Below are 10,223 nucleotides of genomic sequence, written 5' to 3' on the forward strand. Positions count from 1 at the left end.
AAGAGGAGGGTGCGCGCGACTCCTCACCCAGCCACTTGGGGAGGGAGTTGTGGCCTCAGCTCTGTTCCCCTGGCTCGGCAAACCTGGCAATCCAAGAACCTGGAGCCAGGAATCAGGATGGCTGCAGAGAGGAGCTCTGGGGACATGGAATGAAACTGGATCTTGGGCAGCCCCCGAGCATCCCAGCCTGGCATGGGATGGAGCCTGGCTGTGGGAATGCCGGAGGGGAAGCTCAGCCTCTGCAGTTTGGTCCTTGTCACCTGGCTGGGATTGTGTCTAGCCCAAACAAAGCCCATCCAGCCCAAAATTTTGCTGCCTGGGCAAGCAGCATTCTGGTTTGGGATGCTCACCACTGGCTCTGCCTCAGGCACTGTGTCACATTTTCGGATGCCAAGGAGCTTCTTCAGCACCACTTCCCAGCCTGGCTCAGCCTTCCCAGGCTCCTTCTCCATCTGGGATGCAGCATCTTCCAGGGATTCCTCTCCTTCCCCGGTGTTGACCCAGGGACACCAATCGCGGTGCTGAGAGCTGGGGTGAAAGAAGCTCCTCAGGGAAGCGTCCTGGGAAGTGAGGAGGTGACAGAGAAGGGACACAACGATGGGATGGTTTAAACAGACTCCAAGAAAACCTCTCCGTGCCCAAACCCCAGCCCTGAGCCAGCTAGGGGGACACCACCAAATCCCCGGCTCAGGAGCACCCTGCCTGCATCCCTGTGCCCCCATCACTCACCGAGCTGCTGGAAGAGCAGAGCCGTGCCCGCTTGGCCCTGCGCACAGGGCTGGATGGCACTTCCACGTTGTCCCCCTGTCCCATGCTCCGGGTCACAGGGCGGCTCCTCAGAGTGGGGCTGGTCCCATCCAACTCGCCCCGGTCGATGGAGTTGGGAGAATCCCAAACCCGTGGGCGGGACACAGCTGGGGATGGGCTCTTCTCGTGCTGCTGGGGGGAAAAACATGGAATTAATGGAGCTCCTCTGGTCACCAAGGGGGCCCTGTCCGGCTCCAATCCTCCTCAGCCATCCCACAGGAGCTCTTCCCACCACAAGGATGTGTCGATTGGATGTGGATGAGGGCAGCCCGGGATTCGGAGCACCTGGAGTTGGCCAGGTGTCCCTGCACCACCCAGCGATGCCAGGATGTACCTGCTCAGATCCCGGATCCTGGCTCCGTGTGAGCATCCTGCGTGGGGATGTGGGAACGGGCGGGAAGCGCTCGGGAGCAGCCGGGCGGGGGCTGCTGGGGGCGGCGGGCTCGGGAGCTGCAGATTCCAGCTGGTGGAAGCCCCACAGCCCCACCTTCCTCATGCAGCGCGAGCAGGTGATCACAGAGAGGTTCACGGAGCCGGAGGCAGCACTGTGGGGACAGAGCCAAGTCATGGAATCCTCATGGAATCCTCAGATGGGTTGGCAGGGACATAAAGATCCTCTCATTCCAACCCCTCATGCGCAGGGACACCTCCCACTATCCCAGGCTGCTCCAAGCCACATCCAACATGGCTTTGGACAGACTTCCAGGGATGGGGAAAGTCAGGAGAGGTCATCAGGGATAAGCCTGGGCTTGGAGAAGTCAGAGAAAGAAGTCCATTAAAGCCAATCCATGATGTTGATTTAAACTGGCTCAATTGCATTTTGCCTTGCCAGGAAGCAGGAACAGAGGGGAAAAAAGAGGGAAAATAGGAAAATGGTGAAAAAAGGGAAGCAGAAATGTAGTGGAAAAGTGTGCAGGTAGTTAAATAAGGGAAGCAGGATCAGAGTGAAAAAGAGGGGAAAATGGGGAAATAAAATAAGGTAGGCAGAAGCATGGTGAAAAAGAGGGAAAACTGGAAAACAGTGAAATGAGGGAAGTGGGAGCATCATGGAAAAGAGGGAAAACACAAAAATAGTGAAATAGGGGATACTGAACATTGCCCAGGAGGAACATTCCACGTTCCTCAAGCCTCCAACAGCTTTCATGGCAAGCCCAGAGTGTGAGGGACATTCCAGGCCCATCCCTGCAGCCCTGCCCACCTGCAGGTCCAGCCACACAGCGCCAGGATACAGGCGGGAACGTGCACCTGCAGGATTTCCGTGGAAAACTTCCCGGGAGGCTTCTCTCCCTCTGTTCCTTTGTGCTCCAGCTCCTCCCCGATGAGCTGGAGGAGCCGAGTGATCCTTTCCTCTGTCAGGGACTGCGAGCACAGGGATAAAATGCACTGGTTTTACTCCCAAATCGTGTCCCACATGGAGAAACCAGGATACAGGCGGGAACGTGCACCTGCAGGATTTCCGTGGAAAACTTCCCGGGAGGCTTCTCTCCCTCTGTTCCTTTGTGCTCCAGCTCCTCCCCGATGAGCTGGAGGAGCCGAGTGATCCTTTCCTCTGTCAGGGACTGCGAGCACAGGGATAAAATGCACTGGTTTTACTCCCAAATCGTGTCCCACATGGAGAAAAATCCCTTTTCCACCCCCTGGAATTGCATCATCTGGCACGCTCAGCTCTGGTTAACAGGGAAAAGTCACTCAGAGCAATGGTTTCCTCCTTCCCTCTGGCTCCCCATTCCATGAAATCTGCCCAGGCACCATCTGCTCCCCCAAGCAGTGGAGCAGGTCCCATTTCTGCCGTGGTTTTGGGAGTCTCCGGTGGTTTCCGAGCTCAGCCAGCCCTAAAACACCCCTGTGGCTGTGCTGAATGGATGAAGATTCCCTGGATCCCACATGGCTCCTGGCTGCCCAGAGCCATCTGTTCCCTGCCAAGAGAGTATCCAATGAGCCAGACTTGGCTGGAGCAGGGCAGGGCCAGGACAGGTTCCAACAGGGAGGCAATTCCACACTTGTTCCCGGCTGTTCCTGCTTTTCCCTCCTGCCTAAGGAGCCTCCTCGGGCTCCTTCACCTTCCCAGGGCTCTGCCCACACCTCTGGTCCAGGGCAGCCTCTGGTATCCCACGTTCCCGTCTCCAGTCGTGTGGCATCCCAGCTAAAGGAGCAATCTGTGGGCTGCCACTCCTCATGGAGTGCTTGGAGCTCCCAAAGGAGTCTGTGGGATCCCAAATCACTTCTCCCAGGCACCACAGAGAATCCTGGACACTGGGAAAGGTCCAGAGTGGGAAGCAGACACTACAGCCCACTTCCCAGCTGATGAGCCATTCCAAACTCCTTTTTTACATGTTTCCATGGTGGAACCATCACATGGGGAATGTCCAAGGGAAAAAACAAGGTGGGAGCAGATCCCTCACACACAGAAGCTGAAATTCCTGATTTTGGGTGCGCCTGGGATCATCACTGGAGCCTGGAATGCTCCAGATTTTGGGAGCAGGAGGGAACTCACCATGTTTTTCAGGTCTTCTGGTCTGAGGGAGGGCAGCTGCAGCTCCAGCTGACACAAGCTCTGGAAGCGATCCAGGAAGTCCTGGAGAAGGACTCTGGGCTCATCCACCAGCAGCCTGGCAAAGCGATCTGGTGAGAGGAAAAGCTGTGCTCAGCCTTCCCAAGCCCTCCTTATCCCACAGGGAAAGGGGGGACACGAGCCCAGCCAGGGTGTCCACACAAACGTAGTGACAGGATACGAGGGAATGACCTTAAGCAGAAGGAGGGAAAGTTTAGATGGGATCTTGGGAAGGAATTGCTGGCTGGGAGGGTGGGGAGGGGCTGGGATGGAATTCCCAGAGCAGCTGGGGCTGCCCCTGGATCCCTGGAAGTGCCCAAGGCCAGGTTGGACACTGGACATTGGAGCAACCTGGCACAGTGGGAGGTGTCCCTACCCATGGCAGGGGTGGCACTGGAGGGGCTCTGAGGTCCCTTCCAATCCCAACAATTCCATAATTTTTTTTTTAGCTTTTAAAGGAAAAGTTCAGCACAGCCTCTTCCCTTCACAGCATTCCCAAGCAGCACAGCTTCAAAGTTAGGATCTACCCCTCTCTGAGCATTCCATGACATCCAACCTCCCCCGTCCCCTCCCAGTTACAACCCAAAAACCGCTTTAACTGTTCCAGAGGCATCCAAAGGCTAGGAAGAGCTGGATACAGCCCTGGGGCTTTTATTTGCTGAGGCTGCTCAGGGACATTAATCTCCTGTTGTGTTTCATCATTCCCACAGGGAAAAGGAGAGTGTGATGACAGGAATAACAACAGAAAGGAGGGGGAAAAAATGGGAATAACGCTGGATCCTGCAGGAATCCGAAGCACCAACCTGGGCAGGGGCTGTCTGGCCAGAAGCAGAACTTCTCGTGGGCAGTGCACAGGGCCTTCCTGAGCTCCTCACAGCGCTCCTTGTCTGCAGGGAAAAACTCAGGAATACTTCCCTGCGGAGCCACCTCCTCAGGGAATGGCTGGGAAAACCAACCCAGGAGAGGAAGCCACCAGGATGTGAAAGCTTCCCTCAGACGCTGAAGGCTGCAGAGCCTGAAGCTTCACCTCAGACTTCCCTCCCTTCCTCTTCCCACCACGAGGAATTCCAGGCTCCCTCAGGCAGCCCCGGAACAGCAAATGTCACCTCAGCAGTTCCATGTGCCCACAGCCAAAATCCCTCCCGTTCCCAGGCACAGGAGCAGGGGAGCCTGTGGAAAACCAGCCCAAGCCAACCACGGGCACAGAACCCGCTGGATCCTGCCAGTTTTTCCTCCTGGGATGCTGCCAATCCCTGGCTAAGCTGATCCCTCCACCCTGGATATAGGAACCAAATCCCAGCCATGTCTGGAAATCAAACTTCCCCAAAAAAACGGATCTGACATTTAATTTCACTTATTCACACTTTCACAACCAAATCATTTCTCTTCCAATTTGATTTTCGATGCCTTCTTCCCAATCTTTGATTATTTTAGGTTTTCCTAACCCAGCGTGATTCCCAACGGATAATTAGGCCAAGGTTTATTTAACAGAGATAATCTGAACAAACAGGGAATGTTGATATTGAGTGACCCAAAAGGAAAGGCTCAGTATTCCCACGAGCCACGCTGCACCTGGCAGGCAGGCGGAATGTGCTCCCTGTTCACCTCCAGGGGGCAGGAGCAAGGAATTGCAGCCAGGAAAATTGAGGAGTGGGGATGACACTTCCTGGTGGGATAATAAGGAGTTTATTAATTAAATCTCAACGATGTAATTTCTGTCTGAGTGGCCTCGGTGAGCGCCATCCTGGAAAAATTCACTGGAGGATCAGGGCAGAAGATGCAGGAATTGGGAAAGAAAATTTTTAAAAGGATGCTCAGATCCTTAAATGCATCCAGAGGGCAACAAGGCCAGAGAAACAGCTGGAAAACCTGGAAGAGGCTGAAGGTCCTGGAGTTGTTTGAAGAAAAGGAGGATGAGGGGTGAATTCTGCACCTTCCTGAGGAGGGAAGTGCTGAGCTCTTCTCCCTGGGATCCTGTGGTAGGACTGGCACAGCATTCCAGCATGGGAATGGCTCAAAGCTGCACCAGGGGTGGCTCAGGCTCGACATTAGGAATTATTTCTTTACCAAAAGGATGATCCAACTCTGGAATATTCCAAGAGATGATGGATGCCCCAAGCCTGGAAGTGTGTCAGATGGTTTTGGATAATTCCCTGGATCTGATGTAAGGTTTGGTCAGTCCCGAAGTGCTCAGGCACTTGGAATAAATGATCCTCGTGGATCTGGAATGTTCCGGGCCAGGTTGGACGGGGCTTGGAGCAGCCTGGGATAGTGGGAGGTGTCCCTGCCCATGGCTGGGGATGAAGTGGGATGATCTTTAAGGTCCTTTCCAACCCAAACCATCCTGGGACTCCATTCCATGATTCCATGAGAAGAGAAGGCTCAGGTGGAACCTCATTGGGGTTTCCCAGTCCTTAAAGGATGGATACAAAGAGGGGGGAGGGTCTCCCTTCCATGGAGAAGACAAGGAGCAGTGGGGACAGGGTGCAGTGGGAAAGGTTTCATCCCAGTAGAAAAAAGACATTTTTTCCAGTGAGAATTCCATCATTCCCTGGGACCATCATTCCCTGGGATCATCATTCCCTGGGACCAGAATTCCTTGGAACCATTGTTCCCTGAAACCATCATTCCTTAGGACCATCATGCCCTGAGACCACCATGCCCTGAGACCAGAATTCCTTGGAACCATCACTCCTTGGGACCATCATTCCTCAGGACAATCATTCCCTGGGGCCATCATTCCTTGGAACCATTATTCCCTGGGACCATCTTTCCCTGGGATCAGCATTCCTTGGAACCATTTTTCCCTGAAACCATCATTCCTTAGGACCATCGTTCCTTGGGGCCACCATTCCTTGGAACCATCACTCCTTGGGACCATCATTCCTCAGGACAATCATTCCCTGGGGCCATCATTCCTTGGAACCATTATTCCCTGGGACCATCTTTCCCTGGGATCAGCATTCCTTGGAACCATTTTTCCCTGAAACCATCATTCCTTAGGACCATCGTTCCTTGGGGCCACCATTCCTTGGAACCATCACTCCTTGGGACCATCATTCCTCAGGACAATCATTCCCTGGGGCCATCATTCCTTGGAACCATTATTCCCTGGGACCATCTTTCCCTGGGATCAGCATTCCTTGGAACCATTTTTCCCTGAAACCATCATTCCTTAGGACCATCGTTCCTTGGGGCCACCATTCCTTGGAACCATCACTCCTTGGGGCCATCATTCCCTGGGACAATCATTCCCTGGGACAATCATTCCTTGGAACCATTATTCCCTGGGACCATCTTTCCCTGGGATCAGAATTCCTTGGAACCATTTTTCCCTGAAACCATCATTCCTTGGGACCATCGTTCCTTGGGGCCACCATTCCTTGGAACCATCACTCCTTGGGGCCATCATTCCCTGGGACCATCACTCCTTGGAACCATTTTTCCCTGGGACAATCATTCCCTGAAACCATCATTCCTTGGAACCATTTTTCCCTGGGAGAATCATTTCCTTGGAACCATAATTCCTTGGGGCCATTTTTCCCTGGGACCATCATTCCTTGGCACCACCATTCCTTGGAACCATCACTCCTTGGGACCATCATTCCCCAGAACAATCATTCCCTAAAACCATAATTCCCTGGAACCATCATTCCCTGGGGCCATCATTCCTTAGAACCATTTTTCCCTGAAACCATCATTCCTTAGGACCATCGCTCCTTGGGGCCATCATGCCCTGGGACCATCACTCCCTGGAACCATAATTCCCTGGGACCACCACTCCTTGGAACCATCACTCCTTGGGACCATTATTCCCTGGAACCACCATTCCTTGGAACCATCACTCCTTGGGGCCACCATTCCCTGGGATCATCACTCCTTGGAACCATCATTCCCTGGGACAATCATTCCCTGAAACCATCATTCCTTGGAACCATTATTCCCTGGGACCATCTTTCCCTGGGATCAGAATTCCTTGGAACTGGGACAATCGTTCCTTGAAGTCATAATTCCTTGGAACCATTTTTCCCTGGGACCATCATTCCCTAAGATCATCATTCCCTGATGTAGGAGTGCCGAGAATATTTCTCTGCCTGTTTCTAAGGGTTTTTACCCCCCTGGACAACACTGGTTTAGCTTTAAACCTTGGAAAAAATTACCAACAGTCAGACAAGAACTAGAAAATGCAGTGGTGTGAATTAGGTGATAGACTACTGCGTGAGATTGTCACAGGGTGAAAAATTGAGAGGTTTTGGGCTTCTCTTTGTAGTAAATAGATAAGAGTAAAAAATACCAAAATGGAGGATTGTTGTTGTTCTCTAAACCTTCTTCGCCTTCTTCTACTACTCCATATTCTGCAGTAAAAGTAGTTTGGATTGATTGGATAGAAAATTCCGCAGTTCCTGCTCGTGTTATTGAATAATTGGTAAGAAAATGAAAATAATGTACGTTTTTAGTAACTATTGTTTAAAATGTCTTTAAAAGGCTGTGTAAATCTTGATAACTGCTCTCTCTCGCTCTCACTCCTACTTTTCCTCCTTCCATGCTGTACCTGGGTCACGCTGGTGGCTCAGTTCCTCTGATAAGATTTAATAAACAACTCTCTGGAAGCATTGGAACTACAGAAGACGTCTCGCTTTATCCTTTAAACTCCTTGCAAGAACTTTCAGCAAATTCTCTCCCATCAGGAGAGACTCGATTTATGGCACGGTAAAGTGTCACCTGGGACCATCACTCCTTGGGGCCACCATTCCCTGGAACCACCATTCCCTGGAACCACCATTCCTCCGACAAGGGGCTAGAACATGATAACCTTTAAGATCCCTTCCAACCCAAACTCTCTACAATTCCACAACCTCTTCCAGCTGGAATTCTCCCATCCTAACCCACCCCTGACAACAGCAACAGGATTTGTTATCCCATTCCCCCCAACTAAACACCACGTATTCACCTTGAGCTGTTTTCCCAGACACCCCAAACACCCAACCCCAGCCGGGACACACCCCTGCATCCCGGAATCCCGGAATCCCGGAATCCTGGCCCATCCCTACGCACAGTTGCTGAGATCGAAGGCGAGCTGCAGGCTCATGCACAGGTAGGCCTGGCAGCTGGAGCACCTCAGCATGTCACACTCCACGTTGACCCAGCCAAACCTGGCGCACACCAGCGGGGACAGCGCGTGGGGTTTGCCCGCCCACTTCAGCGGGTGAGCCCGTCAAGGAGGAAATCCCACAAAATTCCCCTGGTTCTGGCTGGGGAGAAGCTGCCAAGAAAGGGAGAGCTTGGAGCAGGCTGCAGCTTCCTCAGGAAGGGAAGCAGAGGGACAGGCAGGGATCTGCTCCCTGGGAGCAGGGCAGGGAAACGGGGAATGGCTGGAGCTGTGCCAGGGAGGATTTTAGGAAAAGGCTGGATTTTGGGAAAAGGTTCTTCCCCCAGAGGGTGGTGGAGCATTGGAAAAGGCTCCCCAGGGAATGGTCACACTCCAGGAGTGTCTGGACAACTCTCAGGGACAGGGTGGGATTTTGGGGTGTCTGTGCAAGAACGGGAGTTGGATCAATGATCCCTCTGGATCCCTTCCCCCACAACTCCCAGGTGGAATCTACAGCATCCCAAAGGATATGGTGAATGTTTCCACTCTGCTGAAATAGGCTTCCCTGCTGGCTGACTCCAAGGAAAGAGCCTCCATTTGGGAAGGTCCATTAGCCGGCTCCGAGCAGTCGGATGTGTCTTTCCTAAAAGGAAAAGCCAGCAAGGAAAACTCCTGGAATGATTCCATTGATAAAAAAAAGCACAGAGCAATTCCTAACCCTCCATCCCTCAGGCTTATCCTGACAAGGACCTTCTCCAGAGCTCCTCATTCCCACTTTTTAATTAATTCCTAACAAAACAATGAATAAATGCAACGCCAGGGGTGCCTTGAACGTGTCCCCAGCGGCTGACAGCTGTGCCAGTTGGGATTTAATGGGACAAGGAGGGAACAGGGATTTGTTCTCCAAGTCCAGCAAGGGCAGATTGAGGACTGAAGTCTGGGATGCTCCCAAGACCAGAATCCGTGGCTGGAATGTTGATCCCGAGGCTGAACCGATGCCATGGCTGCTCTTTGGCCTCTTCCCAACACCCTTCCATGAGCCAAAATCCAGGGATGGTTGGGACAAGGGTGCCCCTGAGATGCCCCCAGAGCTCAGCGCCCTGTGCCTGCAGTGCCTCCCAGTCTCCCCAGCGCTCACCAGTAACCCCTGGGACTCCCAGTGCCCCCCCAGGGTGTGACCACTGTGACCACTACGTGGCCGGTTCAGGCCACGGGGACTGCACAGGTCACTTACCTGGGCTGTCCTCCCAGTGCCCCCAGTACCCTCCCAGTGCCCGCTGCTGCCTCCCAGTGTCCCGGCAGCTGTTTGCACTACTGCTTCCTTGTACTTCCAGTATTCCCAGTGCTCCTGGGAGTCTCTCCAATATTCCCAGCACCCCACAGTCTCTCCAGTATTCCCACTGCCTCCTCGTCCCACCAGTAGGCCCTCCCAGTGTCCCTTAATCCCACCAGTACCCTCTCCCAGCACCCCCCAGTTCCCAGCACTCCCCGTGCTTCCCAGCCCACCCCATCACCCTCTTTTCCCGCTATCCCTCCCCAATAATAATTCCCAGCACATCCCAGTCCCCTCCAGCCACGCTCCCGCCGACTCCAACTCCCTCCCACAGGACTCCAAGTAACGCCGAGGAGTTTCCAATTCCCTCAAGAGACCCCAGCCCTCCTCCCCTCTCTCTGAGCCACACCGCTGGGCCTCACCCCGACCCCAGCCCCGGATCCAGCGAGTCCCTCCCGCCGCTACCCCTCACCCGCCGGGCCGCGGTCCCTCGGTGGAGATCA

The 10,223-nt window shown here is 53.5% G+C and overlaps 1 protein-coding gene across 3 annotated transcripts in view; it reads right to left on the minus strand.

The window, feature by feature from the left end:
• The window catches only part of ZC3HC1 (zinc finger C3HC-type containing 1), an 11,235-nt gene extending 1,019 nt beyond the window's left edge, over positions 1 to 10,216 (minus strand). Inside the window, exons 1-10 of one of the 3 annotated variants that reach the window (XM_017727983.1) lie at positions 10,193 to 10,216; positions 8,979 to 9,090; positions 8,414 to 8,564; positions 4,162 to 4,245; positions 3,302 to 3,429; positions 2,253 to 2,366; positions 2,006 to 2,052; positions 1,142 to 1,352; positions 730 to 936; positions 351 to 560 (exon numbers count right to left, since the gene is read on the minus strand). In XM_017727983.1, coding sequence (XP_017583472.1) covers positions 351 to 560; positions 730 to 936; positions 1,142 to 1,352; positions 2,006 to 2,052; positions 2,253 to 2,366; positions 3,302 to 3,429; positions 4,162 to 4,245; positions 8,414 to 8,564; positions 8,979 to 9,044 — 1,218 coding nt within the window. In that variant the 5' untranslated portion in view covers positions 9,045 to 9,090; positions 10,193 to 10,216. Of the gene's footprint in view, positions 1 to 350; positions 561 to 729; positions 940 to 1,141; positions 1,353 to 2,005; positions 2,167 to 2,252; positions 2,367 to 3,301; positions 3,430 to 4,161; positions 4,246 to 8,413; positions 8,565 to 8,978; positions 9,091 to 10,192 lie in introns of all 3 variants that reach the window. The other 2 variants (XM_017727982.1, XM_008628870.2) reach the window with 2 other exon arrangements.
• Between the last annotated feature and the right edge of the window lie 7 nt (positions 10,217 to 10,223).

This window comes from Corvus brachyrhynchos, unplaced genomic scaffold (genome assembly GCF_000691975.1).
Source record: "Corvus brachyrhynchos isolate BGI_N302 unplaced genomic scaffold, ASM69197v1 scaffold182, whole genome shotgun sequence".
NCBI classification, from domain to species: Eukaryota; Metazoa; Chordata; class Aves; order Passeriformes; family Corvidae; genus Corvus; species Corvus brachyrhynchos.